At 45.6% G+C, this 20,529-nt stretch overlaps 1 protein-coding gene and 1 non-coding gene across 2 annotated transcripts in view; both read right to left on the bottom strand.

The window, feature by feature from the left end:
* The window catches only part of SPRED2 (sprouty related EVH1 domain containing 2), a 121,680-nt gene that overhangs the window by 4,772 nt on the left and 96,379 nt on the right, over positions 1–20,529 (bottom strand). The window contains exons 4-6 of the mRNA XM_036873207.1: positions 19,010–19,178; positions 16,761–16,825; positions 792–941 (exon numbers count right to left, since the gene is read on the bottom strand). Of these exons, the coding sequence (XP_036729102.1) occupies positions 792–941; positions 16,761–16,825; positions 19,010–19,178 (384 nt within the window). The remainder of the gene's footprint in view (positions 1–791; positions 942–16,760; positions 16,826–19,009; positions 19,179–20,529) is intronic.
* TRNAG-GCC lies at positions 7,699–7,771 on the bottom strand. Its single transcript has one exon. It is a non-coding gene; the product is annotated as a tRNA-Gly (tRNA).

Below are 20,529 nucleotides of genomic sequence, written 5' to 3'. Positions count from 1 at the left end.
CATAATGTGATTTTAAAAAAGAACTTTTAATGCCAAAAATATTAGGAAGCACACACAGTAAAATGGATTTTGAAAAAAAGAGTCATGTAAATCTATGTTATAAAACCTCAGTGCCTCGTGCTTTTTCTCTTTTCAAAGCAGACTGGTGGCCACATCACCCACATGGGCACCAGTCCACACCCCACAGTTTGAGAACCTGCTCTGAAAAACGGCCGCTTGGTAAATATTTGTTGAATTACTGAATTCCAGCTACAGCTCCCCAAGCAAGCCTGGGCCTGCAGCCCGCGATGCCAGGGCGCTCAAGCCAAGTGTACAGTATTCTGTGGTCCCAATCGCAGTTCTGTGCTTTCACACAAAGCCAGGAGGCCCTTTGGACACAGGAACGCATAGTGTTAGCGAATGCTAACGCATAGTATGCTACCAGGAGGTAGCATAGTGTCCTGCGTGAGCAGAGACCGGCATTTGAATCTTGTTCCAGCAGGGACTCTCTCTCCCTAAGCCTCAGCCTGCCCATCCCTCAACTGGGGATGCGGAGGACCTGCCTGTGGGTGATTTGTGAGGATTAAAGGAGCTAAAGCACATGAAGGGTTTGGCGAGGTGCCCGGCACACAGAAAACTCTGCATTGAGGGCGAGTCGCCTGCACCACCTCCAATATGGGGGCCGAGGTACCAAGTAGGAGAAAAGAAGAGGCCTAGGCTCTGGCAGGTGGCTGAACGCCAGGGGAAGGAGGCCGTTCCAGGATCGGGAGCCGTCCACCCCACGACCCCCGAGGGACGAGACCGCCGCTCACCTGTTCGAGGTGATAGTGGTCCGTGGGGTATGGGTCGTGGAGGTGGCCCAGGGTGTAAATCCTCCGGTGCTCACAGGACGTGGGGGAGGAGACTGTGCGAGGAGGTTGCTCCCTCTTCTGAGACGAATTAGAAGAACTGTCCGTAGCTGTCTGTGTAGAAGGAGGCAGCCGGGAGTTAATTAAGAAAACAAAAACCAAACCTGCACAAAAACCTAACACACCGTCTACGCCCACTGGTGGCGTCCCGCTGGACTCCCCAGAATCTCGAGTTTATCCTGGCTATGGGAGGCCGGAGGACCCCTGAAGGGCCAGGTTGTTTAAACACGGCGGGCGCGGAAACCCAGCCACAGACCCTGGAAAGCTGGGTTTGTTTTCTCAAACTGTGGGAGCAGTGACCGGCTTTGGGGAAGGGCTCACCGCACCAGGCCTCCTGCTGGTGCGCTCCAGCTGGGTCAAGAATGGTCACCTGTTTGTGGCCCTGGCTGCGAGGTCCTCGGGTAAGCAGAGGAGATGCAAACAAGCAACAGTCAAACCCATGTGTTCCTTTGTGGGGCTAATCCCAGCCTGGGGACGTCTCAGAGATGAAGGATACCTCAGGGGTATCACGGGTACTGGCTTTCCAGGAAGAAATTTTGTAATCTTCGGCTCGGAGGCGAGCCTGGGGGGTCACCATCTCTGGAGGGTGAGCGCAGAGCTGTTTTCCCAGTAGAGGTGACGAGTTCAGATTGGAGCCTCCATGATGGTGTCTTAGGCAGGTGATCAGCTATCAGAATGGACTGTGGGTGTGCACAGAGCACAGGCCCTCTCGCCTCCCTGTATGCCCACCACCTAAGTGTTTCATGCTCCCCGGTGACCCCAGGTGATGGTCACTCTCCACACCCCTGGGGCCCAGGAGCCACAGGCTCATAAAGGCTTTGTCAAGTGCAGCTGGCAACTGCCTTTAAAACCAGGGCCCCTCATAATTCTCACTACACCTTCTACTTCCTTAAAGTGAGGGACACCCCCCCCTTTTTTTTTCTTTTTTTCGCAAATAAATGAAAAGATTTTCCTTGATATCTAGGTGTCATATTTCTGGTAAATATCTAGGAACTCCTCCTTGGCTGTTGCTTCTCACTCTTATATTCCCCTTATCGTATTTGCTTATTTATCCCCTTTTATTTTTCTGTTTTTTGTTCGTGTCATAGATCCTCCAGAAAGCAAGGCAAAGTTAAAACAAATAGACTTATAAAAGTTATTCCCCCCCCCCATTTATAAAGTAATAAATGCTCAGAAAAATGGGAGTACAAGTATCCAGGAAAAAGAAAAGACACCCGTATTTCCATTATGCACCACAACCGACATTAATTTTTAAAACCTGGTGGACATGTGCAGCATGCCTTTGGAAACCCAACCCTCCTGGATTTTTCTTTGATTCTGTTTGTTTGGTTCATGTGATGCAGGGCTGATGCTGTTTCCAATCCCACAATCCAGTGACTAATTCAGATATGGACACACACACAGTCCTCCCTGAGGCGATACAGAGATTTCTGATGGAGAGCTCAGAAAAGATGCTGTCTGTCTCTATCTCTGAAGCTAAGAGCTAAGGGTCCTGTAAGCCTGGAATCCTGGTGAGGCGGCAGGGAAAGAAACTGTGTGAGGATGAAGTGAAGCAAAACCAAGGGAAGAAGGCACCCGCAGACACCACTTGAGCTTCTGGATCCAGCCAAGCCTGAATCCTGATCCACCCTAAGATGTCCCAAAGATAAGAGCCAATTCCCTTTGATAATTTAACCCAGAATGCGTTGGGTTCGTCCCTTGGGTGCACCTTTCCCCCAGTCCCGATTCCTTCTCTGTGGCAGCCTTCCACCTGCGTCACGTTCCTGGCCTCTCTCTTGCCTTACTCCTCTGCAGCAGGTGGAATGGAACAGGGTGTCCAGAGCCTGCTACTTCCCTCCTCTACCTCTTGGGAGCCACCCAACTGGCAAATTGCATGTGCTGGCAACCATTCTTGGGACTGTGCGGTCTACTTGGAGGTCGAGGGCCCACCCCACTGTGGGGAGGGTGTGGAGACCCAGAGCACGTGTGCCTGGTGGGGCAGGTCTGTCTAATCCTGGGGTCCATTCCTGGAATGTCCACTTCCCACAGGTGTAAGCCAGCACTAACATCAGTAAAGAAAGGTCTCCTATCTTTTTTTCTCAATTGGTTCAGAACTCAGATAGGAAAGAGTTGCTATTTACCCCTCAAATCCCAGTAACTGAAAGAGACCTGACTGATACACAAGAATTTTTACTTTCTTCCAAACTCTGGTCTGTCCTCCAACTCTCACCCACCCTTTCCTTATGTCTTTGGAGATCCTGCCTCCCTCTTTTAACACACCGGTGGTTGTAAGTTGACAGCACGACAAAGCAAACAACCCTTAACAGTCTCACATTATGTGAGGGCTTACGATGTGCCAGGCCCTGGCTACATGTGAACACCACTGCAGGCAAAATATCGTCTCCACATCACACACAGGAAAACAGGGACTCGGAGAAATTCGGGATCCTGCCGACCGGTGGCAGGCAACCACTGGCAGAGCTGGACAGAAATGCAGCCCCTGCCCGCCAAGCCCGGTGGGATCTCAACGCACCACATCGCTGCTTCGCAAGCCCAGGAGAGCCCACGCCAGTGCCTGCTCTGTGTTAATCTTGGTGAGATTAATACGAGTACAACTTTTCCAAGTAAGACGGTGTGCCCTGACTCATACAAACCCAGGAGAAAAGGGGATGGCGTCTCAGAATACAAAGGTTTCTACAGATCTCAATAAATACTTTCTGAATGAGTAGATAAGGACCCTTCACTATGATTCAGATCTCAAGGGTTAAACTCTTATCCAACAGCCATGTGCCAGGCACGTCTTAGGTTAGAAGCTACCCTCGTATTAAACACTGTAATATGCACTCGCCATTTAGTTCTCGGAAACTCAGTCAACACATCCGTCACCTGTGTTAGTCACCTGAATCCACCCTGTTTTCTGTGACCTGTGTCCAGCTTAACAATGTAGGGAAAGTCATTCTGAGAAACGAGGCACACCCGGTATTTCCTAGTACTCCTCAGCCAATCAGACTCCCCCTCTGATGCTCCCATCTTTCCTCCCCAGCCCGGACCAGCCTCTTCCCACTGCAAAGTGCAAAGTTTCCTGGACAATTTTCTGACAACTCAGAGAACGTGAGACTGAGAAAGGCCTTTCGAACTCTCCTAATCTGACGACAAATCTGTACAGAGGAGCGGGGGGCCAGAAGGCTGAGGTGTGCCCCCACTGTACCGCCTCCTGCGGGGAGGTCCCAGCCCAGCCCACAGTGTCCCCGCGCTCGCCTGCTCTGGGCTTAGAGCACGCAGGAGAGGTTCCATCGGAAGCTGAGGCTTCACATCTCTGCTATCAGATAAATCTTGTCAAGGGGCTCAAGTGACCTACCAACAGAAGGAAGGTACTATCAGGGTATCTCCAAGAGAGGCGAGAGGAAAACCTTTCACCACACGTACCTCTGGACTGGTGCCCCCTTCTCTGCTTGTGGAGAAAAGCAGCCACTAGGCCGTGCACATACGCACATCAACAAGCAAGATTCTAGAACATGTCTCTGTTACTTGTGTGCACAAGCTAATGACACCCACCAACCTACCAATCCGAGAGCTTCACCTTCAACCTGGAAGGACTGGCTGCGTTTTCAACTCGCCTTGCTGGTGGGGCAAGGGAATCTCGGAAGTGCTGCAGGTTTGAGCTCAAGAAGAACAAAAGCAGAGGTCCTCTGTGCTTGGGGACCTCAGGCTCCTTAGTGGCGTGGCTTCAGCGGCAGGCTTCCTGAGTCAGAGCAGGCAGAGCCAGCCTTTGATGCCACCCACTATGAACAAGGCCAGACACTGCCACTGCGGCACCGCCCACTTGTAGGAGGTCCCATGTGACGTGAAGCAGTGCACACAACCACTGTCACCTGCAAATGTACCCGCCAAAAAAACTTGCCTCTGGGTTTGGGTTCGACTCCAGCTCAATGTCAATGCCCCTGTTAATAAGATGTCCAATGGAGAAGCCTGTAACCTAACATGAGGCACTGAACAACAGAAATGTGATGGAATGTTATAATGCTAAAAAACAGGGTCTCAGCCCAGGCAGACTGATTTGAATCAATTCTCTGCTAATTATAAGTTGTCTGATTTTGGTCAAGGTGACCTCTAACTCCAGTTTTCACATCTGCAAAATGCAGCAAAAATTGTCCTCAGGGTTATTGCAAAAACGAAATGAGATTAAGCATTTCCATTTTCTAAACAGTTACTACTGATTATATAGAAAAGTTACTGATCCTGTGATCAGGTCCCCTTGCTTAACTCATAAAAATTCAAATGCTTTATCCAGTGATTCTCTGAACTTTTCTAAGCAAATCCTGTCACCCACAAAAGATAGTCTGGTCTCCTTTCCAATATTTGTACCGTCTTTTTCTTGCCTTACTACATTTTGCCAGGGTTTCCAGCATGATATGAAAAAACAGAATGGCTCTGTTTGTCTTGAACCTAACTTTGGTGGGACTTCTAATGATTCTCTGTTATATATAATGTTTCCAGATAACTGGAGTGATTATAAAGTCCCCAAAGTTTTGGACTCTCCTGGTGGTGCAGTGGTTAAGAATCCCTCTGCCAATGCAGGGGACACGGGTTCAAGCCCTGGTCCAGGAAGATCCCACATGCCGCGGAGCAACTAAGCCCGTGCGCCACAACTACTGAGCCTGCGCTCTAGAGCCTGCGAGCCACAACTACTGAGCCCTCGTGCCACAACTACTGAAGCCCATGAGCCTAGAGCCCGTGCTCCGCAACAAGAGAAGCCACCGCAATGAGAAGCACACGCTCCGCAACGAAGAGTAGCCCCTGCTTGCCACAACTAGAGAAAGCCTGCGCGCAGCAACAAAGACCCAAAGCAGCCAAAAATAAATAAATAAAATAAATTCATAAAGTTCCAAAAAGTTTCCTTGTATTCTAGATTGCTAAGAGTTTTCACCAAAAGATGTTGGATGTAACCAGATGGTTTTTCTGTGTCTATTGAGATGATTACAGTCTTTCACCTTTGTTTCATTAATGTACGAATCAAACAGTTAAACTTTGCTAATATAAACCATCTTTGCATGCCTGGGATATGGTCTACTCTACTGGTCTTTCATTACATTTGTTTTATAAATATTTGATGTGATTTGGTAATATTTTACTTTAAAACTTTACGTCTAGATTCATAAGTGAGTTTGGCCCGTTTTTCCTCTACTCGAGCTCTTCTTGCTCATTTTTGTAGCAGGGTTACGCTAGTCCTGTAAGCTGAGCTAGGCAGTGTTCTACCTTCTTCTATACTTTGGAACAATAGCTATAACATGGGAGTTCTTTTTTTAAAAAAATTGAAGTACAGTTGATTTACAATATTGTGTTAGTTTCAGGTGTACAGCAGAGTGACTCAGACACATACATTTTTTCAGATTCTTTTCCATTATAGGTTATTACGAGATATTGAATATGGTTCCTTGTGCTATAGTACATCCTTGTTGCTTATCTATTTTATGTACGGGAGTTACGTTTCTTTTTTTTTTTTTTTTTTTTTAATTAATTTATTATTTATTTATTATTTATTTTTGGCTGTGTTGGGTCTTCGTTTCTGTGCGAGGGCTCTCTCTAGTTGCGGCAAGCGGGGGCCACTCTTCATCGCAATGTGCAGGCCTCTCACCGTTGCGGCCTCTCTTGTTGCGGAGCACAGGCTCCAGACGCGCAGGCTCAGTAATTGTGGCTCACGGGCCTAGTTGCTCCGCGGCATGTGGGATCCTCCCAGGCCAGGGCTCGAACCCACGTCGCCTGCATTGGCAGGCAGACTCTCAACCACTGCGCCACCAGGGAAGCCCGGGAGTTACGTTTCTTAACCACCTAAATTTGGTCCCCCTTTTAAGGGGTATACCTTTGACTACATTTTCAAATTTTTCTGTGGTTATATTAAAACACATATTTTGAGTAATAAGCTTTGCATGGCCCCTGGTCCTAAAGGCAGTAATCTGAGACAAGAGTTTAATAAGGAAGCACAGGAGGCTGAGAAAAGAAAGGGAAGGGAGGTGGAAGCAAGAGTCAGGATGTACTAACGTGAAAGAGTGGCCCCTCCAAGCTTAATAAAGTAGAGACACGACCGGCCTGATCAAGTCCACACTGGTAGGGAAAACACTGGAAGGCTGGCAACCAACCATCGATTTTCTTCTCCCTCTTGGGGATGGAGACAAATGGGACGGATGCCACCTCCAGAGAGGCAAGCAAACAAGTACAGCTGCTTGATCCTCTCTGTATCCCCAGGAGCACATGAGCTGATGTGAACATGCAGCTCGTACAGCCAAGCCTGATCTGAGCAGCCATTTCTGGAGAGTGACAGGCCTATGTGTTTTGAATAAGGCATAGAAAACAAAGTGAAGAAACTGCTTAAGGAGCTAATCTGCGCCATCCAGGAATCATACAGAAACGTTAAGCGAAAATAGCACTACTCGCAGGGAACTGGGAAACCTCGACTCCAGGCCAGGCTAGGCCACATGTCTTGGGCCAGTTGTTTAACCTCTGTGGGTCTCAGTGTCCTCAGGTGTAAAATAGGGAGTCGCCCTGGATGATCTCCAAGGTCTGTTTGAGTTCTAGAAGTTTTATGTGTAATCCTTCTGCCTTCCTCAGAACATTACAGAGGAGTCAAAGTCTATTGCTTAGTTGATTCAAGAGCCACAGGATGTATGCCAACTATACCTCAATAAAAAATAAATAAAATAAGAAGTCATCACCATATAGGAAAAAAAGCTGCAGGATTAATTCAGATTGATAAAAGTAGAATTCTGCCCTGTCTTATAGATGCTGCGGAATTTTTTTTTTTCTTGGCTGTGCCCTGTGGCTTGCAGGATCTTAGTTCCCCGACCAGGGATCGAACCTGGGCCCCCTGCAGTGGCAGCGCGGAGTCCTAACCACTGGACCGCCAGGGAATCCCCGATGTTTTGAATTTTTAAAGATGGCTAGCTAGTAGTTATGACCCCAATTTGTATTATTTTTACTGCAATCTACCACCAAAATAGATTTCAGCCACTGATACAACCAAAGCAATATTCAATATTCTTCCTATTGCAGGGGCTTCCATTTTATTTTTTAAAAAAGCATGTATACACACGTGCATTTATATATAAGCATATAGCATTCTTCTCAGCCTCGGGCTGGGAGATGAGACTGATCTCATGGAAGTCTGGGCATCTCGTGCCTCTCAGAAGACAGTGAACTGTTCTGGGCGTCAGGAGGCTGCCGGGTCCGGTGGTTTGGCGCTGAACTGTTGCTTCTAACTCTTCAGCAAGGCAAGCCTTTCCCCTCAGTAGCTGTTAGACCGGCAGGCCTGTGGCCAATCCTTTCCCCTTTGGTAAACAGGAACTTGTCCCCCATTCTGTCAACAGGTCGCACTGGCTCACCTGTCCTCAGGGCCTACGTTGGTTCCAGGTGTCCTCTTTCAAAGAGGCAAGCAGAGTGGGTCTAAGAGGCTGCTGGTGGGGGGAAAGGAGATGACTCTGTCCTAGACTCTAAGACATTATCCTGTCCAGGACCCGGAGGATAGATAAAGTGGGCATTCTTCTACGGTGAAAAAACAACAACAAAACCAAAATTCCCACACATTAAAAAAAAACAAACAAGTTTTGGGACTTCCCTGGTGGTGCAGTGGTTAAGAATCCATCTGCCAACGCAGGGGACACGGGTTCGAGCCCTGGCCCGGGAAGATCCTACATGCCGCGGAGCGACTAAGCCCACGCGCCACAACTACTGAAGCCTGCGCACTCTAGAGCCCGTGCTCCGCAACAAGAGAAGCCACAGCAATGAGAAGCCAGCACACTGCAACGACGAGTAGCCCCCGCTCACCACAACTAGAGAAAGCCCGCGTGCAGCAACAAAGACCCAACGCGGCCAAAAATAAAAATAAATAAATAAATTTATAGAAAAAAAAGTTTTATGTTTCTAAATTTTGAAATTAGGTGAAATTTTGACACGAAAGGAAAGGACTCTGATAAACCCACAGCTTAGCTTCACTGGCAGGGCTGTGACCAGGAAGCGGGTTTCAGGTAACCTTGAACATGTACTCTGCATGAATTAATAAAATGGAAATAGTAGTATATTACTATCCACAGCTTAAAAAGATGAGATGATACATGTGTAAGTGAAGAAAGACACAAGTTGGTGGACTACCAAAATGCCTTTGGGCTTCCTGAAATTGAGAGCATTTCAAAGCTTTTGTCTGAACCTTAGACATTTAATTGCTTTAATTTATCCACTGTAGGTATTACGTGTTGAATAAAAAGATCCTCCTCTTACTGTGCAATGTGAGCTTGATAATTACTGGCATTCAGAAGACAAAGCCGCTCCCACCCATCTTCTGAGAACTTCCATGCCACCCCATGCGGTGCTGGGTCTCAGCCAGCAGCATTTATGGGACGCTGCTCCCTGGTCTCATGCACAAAGCATAGCTGTCCTTCCCCCAAAACATTTTTGCTTTTCTTAACAAACCCCCATAGATTAGTTTCACCACTCAAACTCTGTAGAGGTAATTTACATTTTCAACCTATTTTCTCTTTTACTTATTCTCTCCCTGCACCACTCTATCCCAATCCCTTAATTCCAAGGGTAAAGACCACAGAAACATTTTTGATCAACTGATCTTCTAAAATGAGACTGGGGCTCTCAGGCGGGCACAAGAGAACCCCATAGTGCCAATGAAGAAGTCAGTTGAGGTTTTAAGCCAATGTACTAGTTGAAAAGTCCATTATTTAGGTGGCTCTTTGGCAATGATGAGAATCTGGTATATTTCATATGCGAAATCTATTGAAACTTATTGAATAGATATTTCCTTTTCTTAAAGTTCTCTGAAAGGCAGCAAGCAGATTTGGGGTTTGCATTCGAGGTGAACAGTGTATGGAACGGAGCACAAGTTGCTTCACCTCTCTGAGCCTTGGGGACTTTATCTGCAGAAATGGAAGTGTCAATAAGTACCTCATGGTCAGTCGTGAGGACCAAATACAGTATCGTACATGAAAGTGCAGGGCACAGTGCCAGGGATAGCTCCACACCACAGTGCCTTTCCTTCTCCTCCCCTTGGGCCAGCAAACAGAAACTCAAAGGAAATATTTCACCCTGGGAAGGTTTTGAGTCCAAAAGGATCAATGATCACAGCTAATTAATGGCAGAACCAAGTTTAGACTCCTGGCCTCTCCCCAACCTCCAAACTCTGCACAAACAGGAGTCACATGCCACTTTACCTTTTAAAAACATCCCCTTTCTTAGAAAATCAGTAAACGAACCCCATTTATTACAAAACTGGTAGATTTGCCTTCCGTTTTAATGTGTGTTGGGGATGGATTAGGTGGAAAAAACTCTTCAAGAAAAGGAAAATTTTGTGGTGTGCTGCAGTCTTCTGCTTCTATAAGTGAAAGCTTGATATTTACAGAATTCCACAAATTCATTTTTTTCTACTTAATCAAGAATGAAAATAACCACAACTTGCAAAGACTCAAAAGCTCACCTAGGACAAAACAAACTGCTGCTTCATACTTTGGTTTCAACCACATGTTCTAGCTACGCTTTAGAAAATACCTGAAGTGGACGGGAGGGGTTGGAGATGTCATTAGGAGCAACTGCTCTGAATAGCCAGAAAGTAATCAAATGCAGCTTGTGAGGAACAGGATATCAAGGGTTCAAGCATAGGGCACGAGGAAGAACCACGTTTTCCAGTCTGGGCAAAAACATGGCTAAAATCTGACAATGCTGTAAAAGACATTTTTCCTATGTGAAGGAGGACTGCCTACCTAAACAATTAAAGGATGATGAAACACCACAACATTAAACAAAGAAAGAAAAAAAAAAAAGAAAGGCTGGTTAACATCTTTATTGGAGTATAATTGCTTTACAATGGTGTGTTAGTTTCTGCTTTATAACAAAGTGAATCAGCTATACATATACATATATCCCAACCAGCCTTTCTTTTTTTTTTTTCCAACCAGCCTTTCTTAACTGGGTTCTAGGAGAGAATTCCGACCCACATAAAATGCTATGAATGACTCTTCTTGATTCTGCAAATGACGGTACACAGTTAGTGCTATTCTAGGTGCACAAGAGAGAAGTTAACTCGTTACATAGGATGGATGCTGTAAAGTGTGAGGGGTTCATTAGGAATCCCTATTGAGAAGTGCTGCCCAAATCCAGAAGCAATACTGACGTGGGAGAATAAACCCTGGAGGTGGGAAAATAAATCAAAACCTTATAGGGACTTCCTTAGTGGTCCAGTGGCTAAGACTCTGCACTCCCAATGCAGGGGGCCCGGGTTCGATCCCTGGTCAGGGAACTAGATCCCATTGGTCGCAACTAAGAGTTCGCAGGCCACAACTAAAGATCCCACGTGCTACAACTAAAAGATCCTGCGTGCCGCAACTAAGACCCAGCAGAGCCAAATAAATAAAAAAGAAAAAGAAAAAGAAAAAAAAACCTCATATAGGGCCGGCCTTCCTATTGCTATTCTGGGGACTTCTAGGCTGTAACACACACTCAGGCTCCAAGTCTGTCACATGAATGGGCCACATGGGGCACTGGTTACATATTTATCCTCTTATCTCTTCTCCCCTTTCCAACTTGGGTCCAGGAGAACCTAAAACATAACTCTTGCATAAGGTTGACATATAAAAAATAGAGCAGCTGAAATACCGTAAATATAATTATTCAACAAATGTAGAGCAAAACGGCAGTGGTGAACGGGATAAGCGAGGAGATGGTGTTCATTGCTCCTCCACTATGAACTGGCTGTGTCATCTCAGGCAAGTCGCCCATCTAACTCCACGACTTGTGTCTATAAAATGAGGCAAATCCTACTTTGTTTGCCAGAAGGAAGGAGGCTGGCTCAGCTGACGTGGAAAAAATCCCTTCCAATTCCAAGACCTAGAATTCTGAGGAGCTGGAACGTCTACAGCTATTCTCACCTCCTTGCAAGCCAAACATTTCCAGCTAACTCTTTTGTCAGGTCTCCTACCTTTAATGTGCCATTATTTCCATGGTAGACACACTGCTTCCTAACACTAGGCAGAAAAAAAACAGCCGGAAGAAGAGCACAGAGAGCCACACAACTCAACCTCTGTTGCGTCTCTTCAGTCTCTTTAAACCCCCAGATGGGGGAAATCAGGATTGCTGGATTCCTCCTCCTCCCTTGACCACCCCCCTCCCCGCCTTTTTGAGAAAACTCCCTCTCATTTTTTTCTTCCTTAAAAAAAAAAAATCAATACGTGTATATCATTTAATATCTCAAGTAGCGATCCCGCCCCTTCCCATCTCAGCTTCTCACTCCCCAGAGAAATAAACCTTCAATTCTTGTGGCTCTTTCTCCTTGTATTTCTCTCTCCATCTTTTTAATAGCATCTTGTTAATACTACTCTTTCCTGATTTGCAGCTTTGGATATTATTTAAGGCCTTCTTATTATGGAAGATGAAGACTTAGCTATTTTATACACCCCAAGTATCTTTCTATAAAGCAAATATTTCCCTAATCCCCCAGCTTTAGAGACAGAATCCAGCCACTCAGCACAATGACAGCTGAAGCACCGACAGCACTTGACCACAGATTCTCAACGAGTCTGCTCTGGAAGTACGTGTACCCTGCAGCTGCATTCTCCCAAGATCGTATTAAAATTCTCCTTGTCTAGCTACGAAGATGCTAATAACATCTGTAAATGATTTCAGAGCTCTGCAGCAGTAAATAAACCACCAGGTTTCAATGGATCCAATCCTACAAAATAGGAATTTGGAAAATTGTTCATTAAATGGCTATAAAACCCAGAGCCTCTCTAGTTCTATATAGTCCCTTTTACTCACTGCCTCCCCATCCCCGATGACCCCCTTCCTTGTGGGCCCCAAACCGTCTGGGCCCAGAGTCTTCAACTGTAGGGCGCCAGGAGAATGTCAGTCCTAGGCCGGGGAACAAAGCAGCTCGGCCTCTCTGCGGAGCTACACTGTCCATCTCTCAAGTGCACGTGGGCCTCCCCCACAAGACACGCCAGAGCACGTGTCTCCCCCACAAGACAAAAGCACAACAGAGGGGCAGACTCTCGAGGGTCCTTCCATTCTGTCCCTCTCAAGGCTCCCCGGCTCTGGGGAGAGAAATGAAAAGCTGTCTGCCAGAGGCACGGATGAGAGTGGGCTGACTCTCAGCAGGGCCCCCAAATGCCCACCACAGAACGCTAGCCTTTGTTGTCATTGCTTTATACCCTCTGCATTACTCATCTTACAAATTTGTACCAAATGGCTCAGGCACTGGAATTCCCTCCCACATCCGTATTTAATGCCGGGTACACCCTGGCCACCTAGGTACTTGCGTTCACCTGGACGGATCACGGTATCTGAGGTCTCCCAGGGAGCAGAGGAGACCGTGCGGGGTGGAAGGCAACAAGGAGCATGAACAGCCAAAGGCTTGGAGTGGGTGATGATGCTTGGAGCTCGTCTCCTAGCTGTAGATGCGTCGGAAAACACAGCGAGAAAAATAGGACACGAAGCTACTGAGAATCCCTCAAAATCACCCACCTTCAGATGGTCCCCCAGGATAGCAATAAAGCCAATGAGTAAAATATGAAACCCTAGGATTGTTACATACTCTATTGGGGTTCAGAGCACCCATTTATTGAGCACCTATACAGCAAAGCTTTATAAGGTTGTAGAGACTATAATGAGGACTGCTTCTAATTAGCTGAAGAGTCATTCATTCAGCAGATAAAATACGAAAACCAAAAAAAGCCGCAGGCTTTCAAGTAGCAAGAGAGAAATAAACAAGAGTCCTAGGAAAACCAAAAAAAGCCGCAGGCTTTCAAGTAGCAAGAGAGAAATAAACAAGAGTCCTATGGGATTTGAAAGAAGAGAGAACAATCATAATTGGTTCAGGGAGGAATACTAAGACACATAGATGGATAAATAGCCCAAGACTCAGAAAATCAGAGCAGTGGCTAATCTGGAGTCTCTGCTGGCGGCTCCATCAGGAAAGATGTGGACACACACCAGGCTGGTGGCAGGAGAGGCGTGGCATGACTGCAGAGGCAACGGTGTTGGCGACTGGCAAGACGCACGGGCAGAGTGTGTGTGTATGTGTCCGCACACGCATGCACCCATGCTAAGCCGGATGCTAATTACCATCCTGAGAAGGCAGGGGGACAGGCTAGTTTAGGGGCTGAGAGTCAGGAAAGTATGAGACAGCGCATGCTTGGTGAGCACCCAAGCCCAACAACTTCTCCACGGTGGGTATGGGGGGTGCCCCTTCCTCCACTTCATCCCCCAACGTGGAACGTGCATCCATATGTTGTCCAATGTCCTATTTTCCTCCCGGTCCCAAGGAATCCCCTGAAACAGAGGGAAACCCCTGGTTCCAGCAGCAGAAACAAAAGATCTACTCCTGGTTCCTCAAGTTATGTCTCTAAAGGTTTTCTCCCACATACACCGTTCTCTTAGAAAATTCTCATTCTGGCTCGTCATAAGTTGTAAGAGGCTCTATCACCATTTATACTCTTTCTATAATAAATGAGTTCCAAGTTCTAAACATCTGTCTTACCAACAGAAGTTTTAGAACGCAACAAACCTTGGGAAGCTATAGGTTACACAGGAGTTAACGCAGCTGCTCTCTTCCATGGCTCCAGCTTTCAGAAATCTCCCTGATTTCTTAGGACAAAATGTCTCACGACAGGGAGCTCGTGAACAAACAGGAAACCTGGCGCATTAGCCCCTGACGACACTCCCATCCTTACATGGGATGTTGCTAATAGTCAATGGCTTAATGACTGGGCTTGTCTTGGGGAAGGGAGGTACTGTTATTAATAGGCCCCTGTTTGTAAACAAGTGGAATGAAGGCAAGGATCATGTACATCAGGGCCCACAGGGAATGCAATTAAGTCGCCCTCCTCCTGCAGTGAGTTTCCGAGTGTCTGGAAGCAGTGGGGCTGTTTCTATACTTCCTTCCAGGCATTCGGCCTTACCCTAGAGCAGCACATTGATTCCCTGTGGATTAAAGGACAAAACCAGGAGGGATGCTGGCTTCCATCATCAGCCTGTTCCCTCTTGCCCTCTCCTGCTTCCATAAATCACTTCTGGCAGGTAGCTGGGAAGCAGCTGCGAATGACAGTTTTGCTCTGGAGCACAGGAAGCCACCTTTTAACCCGCCTGCTGTTGTTTGTCTCTCAAAACGTGACAAAGGAACAGATGTAAGCAACATGCCAACTGTCGAGAGGATCTGCTTGGAGCGCTATAGGAAGCCTGCTCAGGGCCACATTACACCAGCCGCTCTGCGGAGGCACAACTGAGTTCATTTCCTGACATATCCCCCCCCCCCGTTGCCCCCGTCCCAAGCACTCTCTACTCATGTCAGGTTGGGGTCTGCAATGCTCAGGCAACTCAGTACACGCATTCCTGCTGCCACCTTCGCTTCCCGCCTCGAAGCCCGTTCCCAAACCCTGTTCCAATGCCACCGAGGTCCGGCCCAGCCTCAGCTCCCAGGGGTCTTCTCTGACCCCCACACCGCTCCTTGTAAAAGGACCTTGGGCCAGAGCACTTTACAGTCTGTGCTGGCTTCTAAGCTTCTCACAGCCCCATCTCATCGCTGTCCTGACCACCCGGTTACCTCCATGCGGGCTGGAGCTGGGTTCACACACCTCTGTCTTCCCAAAGTAGTGTTTTTCAAATTACTAGTTGCAGGATGAGTGGGTCAGGAATCAAGTTTAAAGGGTTGCAACTAATATTTAAAATATTAAATAAAAACACAGTTTATAAAAGATACTCTTGGGACAACTGAGGAATTATCGGGGAACTATTAGATGATACTATGAAATTCCCATTAATTTTCTTAGGTCCAGTAATGGTGTTGTATAGGAGAACGCCTTATTTTTACGCGATGCATGCTCAGGTATTTAGAGGCGACTTACTTTCAACTGGATCAGCAGAAAAATTATGTGTGTGCGCGCACGTGTGTAAGTTCACACACATGCACAGATAAAGCAAATGGGGCAAAATGTTACAACTGTTGACTCTAGGCGTTCACTGTACTATTCTTTAAATTTTCCTGTATGCTTGAAAAGTTTCATAATAAAGAGCAGAAGAAAATAAAAAGGAAGAGAAAAAAATCACAACGCAGGGCATGAAATACGATCTGGTTTGGGATGTCTATGGATGTGTGTCCTAGGTTACAATTTAAATGTATTTCTTCCTGTGGGTCAAGGCCGAGACTTTGAAATGCTGCCCTACAGCTCCTGACAGCACGAAGCACACAGCAGGTGCACACTGAACTGTTTGTTTAATTAACTTCTAAAAGCACAGAATTTTAGTGAAGGGGCAAGCTGAGAAATCATTTTGTCTCCAGTTACATCCCATTAACTCAAGCTGTGTCAAAATATCCAAGCCGTTTCCTGCCTTAGCACACTTGGCCCTAACCTCAACTCGGCCTTCAGGACTCTCTTATCAGATGTTTAATTACTCATCAGGAAGGCTACTCCCCTGCACCGCACCCACCACGCAAGGGAGGTTGGGGGAGCTGGTTGTTAATGCAAGACTCTGAGAGTAGGGTGACCAGTTGTCCCAGTTTGCCTGGGATTGAAGTATGTATTTTGCTGGACTAGGGACTTTCGGTGCTAAAACTAGGACAGTCCCAGGCCAACCAGGATGGCTAGTCACCTTAAATGTGAAGGAAGACTGGGAGAGAGCCCTGGACAGCTCTAGGGCAGCTAATACTATGTGCCTTGTAGCATCACGGCAACATGAGGGACCAGGGAAAACCCGGGGCAGCAAAATTATGACAAGGCAGAGATCTCCCTGACAGCATCCCAACAGCAACAGCAAATACCAAATTGCCAAGTGTCTCTCATGCCCCTAAACAGAACCTCTCTCTGATTATTCACCAACTCCTCTGGAAAGCAAAGGATGATGGGAACTTACTGTAAAAACGTCATCATCACCAAGCTCAGCCTCATTATGGATGGTGGAAGAAGATGTCGTTGAGCCTAAAAAGACACAAAAACCACAAAAAGGTGTTTCTAAAGAGGATAAGTCAAAGCCAATCATTTAAAACAGTATATTTAAATAAACCACATCCTATGCCTTTCACATGTGAATCACCAGCAGAAATATGTTACCTGGAAATTAAATGCTTTTAATTTACCCTTCTTAATTGACTCTAGCCAGCATGTTCCCTAAATGAATTTTGCCTACTGTTGTTCCCAAATCAATCCCTCAAACTCCCTCACTGGCCACTGGAGAACAAGTACACAGAGAGGCACCATAGGGGCCATGCATCATGACAGGCCTCCACCAGTGACCACCATGCCCGCACTGTGTAGTGGGAAAAGCAATGGATGGAGAACTACAGGTTGGACGGGCCACAATCTCACTGCATAACTGGACTTAGAGTTCAGGGCTTTTCATTTACTCATGAGGGGATTTGACTAAATAGCTAGTATGGTTGCTTCCTGTGCTGAAATTCAGACACTGTACTCTAAACCCCAGACTGTGGGAGCCACCTTCTAAGCTGATACCTGGGCAAAGAGGTTTTCTCTTGCAATACTAGGGTATCAATGAGTTTTCTTCGTTTTTGTGGGCCAGCATTTAGGCTCATTTAGGCTCATGTCAGAAAACCCAGTTTATTCCATCAGGGAAAAAAATGGTCATTTAGGGTTCAGTTGGTTTATTTGTTCAACGCTTTCTTCATTCTGGTAGGCAAATCACTATAACTTCCCCTTTTCCTTCCTAATACCACTCCGTAATGTGCGGATCAAATCAACTGACACTGTTAATGGCCAAAAGGAAAAACATACTTAAATTTGCATGTGATAGATCTACCAAAAGGGAAATTTAGTCTCTATCTTCACCTTTTCTTCGTTACATCTTACAAAATGTACATTTGGAAAATATTTTGCTATTACATGAAACTGAAATCAAAAGACTTGCTCAGAAAGGAATAAGAAACATTTAAATTTCCGAAGCGGGATCACAGGAGGAAAAACAAGTCCCACAATACCCTGTGTGCAATTCCTATTGATATCTGAGGATTTTTCTCTACTATTTGAATTACTCTAGTCAACGTTTAAGGCAAGTTTGATAGAACAGAGCTAGGTAGAGTGTATACAGAGAAAAAAATTACAAGAGAATCAAATTTTGTGTGTAGCTTCAGTGACTAAGTACATGGACATACTGCTTCTACCAGTAATACAGGAGCTACTTTCTCTTCTAAACATTTAAAAGTTATGTTTAATAACAAGATTTTAAACATTTGCCACTTGTGTCAGATCTATGATGTGAACACTGGCTGTTACTCATTTTGGCCACCCTGGGATTGCAGTTCCCTGATTCGTGTTCCAGCCAGAATTGTCTCCCTGCTGATGTTAAGAGATTTTTCTTTTGAGATTTGCTTTTCTCTCTTCCCCCAAATCCGCAATGAAGAAAATGACTTCAGAACATATTTATTTCATATACAAATAAAACACATATTCTTTTGTGATTAATCTCCCCAAATTCTGAATTTGGCTTTACCATGCCTTGCTTAATATTCCTTTATTCACAGGGCCCTGGCTATGGAACCTTGAACCCTTTGATTTGATAACTGAATGTGTCGAAGTGGAGAATTTGTGTGTTTGGACTCTGTGGACTCTAGAAAAGCCCACGAGAACTCACTGCCCAAGAGCCTTCCAGGCCACGATTAAATGCAACACAGTGTTTACCAGCTGCTCACCCATGGACTAAGGAGTCACAGATCCCTTCGCCTTTTCAGTGGCAGACGTACCCCCTGGGCTCTCCTTACACAACAGTGGGAAGGCATGGAGATTTCTGGGCCCATTAGAATCTATTCTCCACTTCTGGACCAAATCTGACCAAAGCGGTTTCTCAATAGTCAGGGAAAGGTAAAACACATCAAAAAGTCATTCACATGGAAGTCTAGAACTTGTCTTTTCAGAGCAGAGTCTAAAAACCAATTGGAATCACTCATTACTCTGAAACCCATCTCCTTTTCCCCTGCACTGTCACTTAAAGTTCTTTTCTCCTTGGATGTTCCTAAAGTTTTGGCCTCTACTGACCTGGCCCCCAACCTTCCTGCAAATAATCCACAAATATATGATGGCAGACAATTCCGATTAAAAAGAACCTGGAGACTTCCCATAGTCCCACTGAGAATGCAGCGATAAATTCAATACCTTCTATAAGGTCTTCGATTGCTTTCCTCACTCCCCTGTCAAAGGCTCGAGCATCAGCAGGGCTTTGGAAAGTAAGTCCAAACTTCCTATTGTCGACCTTCCAGTGATGAAAGGTTGGGTTGGCTTTGATGTAGACCAAGTCCTTTCTCACATAGCATTCCAATACCACCTGAAGGATTGAAACACACAGGCGGGTTACTTGTTAAATCGTCATGATTGTGTCTGGTTACAAAAATCTAACTAGGAACCATCGTCCTTGGTGGCAACTAATGAAAACCCTCCCCTCTGCCTTCACGTATCTTTGAAGGCTTCTTGGAGGAAGGCTTTGTCTGCCTCTGTTGACCATCCACTCCTTGCTACCCCGCACCCTTGGTGGTCCTCGCTGTATTGCTGTACCCCTTAACCATGCTCTTCATGTCACTCATTTTCCTTCCTCCTGCCCCTGACTAGGGGGCACTAAGCTGAGGTCCAGTCTTGGGGCTTTGCTCTGTTCCAGGTTGACTGCTTCTACATCAGGGGTCTCAATCTTCCTTCTCCTGTCCTAATGGGTGTCTCTCAGAGACCTCAAATTCAACAAGCTGAGAAAATAACTAACTTGCTCTGAAAATTCTGCCCCTAGTAACTTCCCCTTATCTAGCAATGCCAACCCCTCTCTGTTCATTCTCTCTGGCTCAAATCTCCGTGGTTTTCTTTTGTCTCTTCGGCTTTCTCTATCCCCTGTATTATTATTCACCAAGTCCATTTCATTTTTCCTTCAACATCTTTTGTATCAACCCTGTTTCAATTGCTACTACCGTGATCTAGGTCTCTACCTAGATCTAGGTCTCTAACCTTTTATCTGGATTATTAGAACAATCTCCAAATTTCTAGCAATCTCGTCTCAGAACTGCCTTTTTACTAAGCTACGACTTTGAGCAGATTGTCTTAGACCTTTGAACTTTTTATCTCTAAAGCGGAAGTAACACCAACGTTATCAATGAACGTACACATGAACATGCTTTGAAAACACCAAACAGTAAGAAACCTAACAGGGTCATACACGCTTCCCAGTATATCGCATTATGTTTTACTCTTTTATTTACTTCAGTTTTTGTCACCTTCACAATTTAGTACTTGGTCTCATATTATTCTTTAACAGTTTCGTGTGCATTAGTCTTGTTCCCCTAACTAGACTGTAAAAGATCAAGATGTTTTATAAAATAACTCCCTCTGTGTGTAGAGTGCTATTGCTGGTAAAGATCCCAGAGTGAGTTTAAGATTATAGAATAAAAGAGGCATTGCAATCATGTGAATGTAAACTCCAGTCTTTATTCATAGAAAGCTCCAAAATATTGACAATATTTATTTCTATGGTTTCATTATATATATATCAAAATGATTTTGCTAAGTTTTACTAGCTTTGATCTTGTTCTGGCAAAGTTCTACATTTAACAAAATGAGATCTTATTAATTTTTAACCAAGTGAAAGAATAAAGGCCTGCCTAAATTAATAAAAATTCCAATTAGAGAGAATATCTTTA

This window comes from Balaenoptera musculus, chromosome 13 (genome assembly GCF_009873245.2).
Source record: "Balaenoptera musculus isolate JJ_BM4_2016_0621 chromosome 13, mBalMus1.pri.v3, whole genome shotgun sequence".
NCBI classification, from domain to species: domain Eukaryota; kingdom Metazoa; phylum Chordata; class Mammalia; order Artiodactyla; family Balaenopteridae; genus Balaenoptera; species Balaenoptera musculus.
Note: the sequence above shows the minus strand (reverse complement) of the source record. Positions and strands in the feature narration are given on the sequence as shown.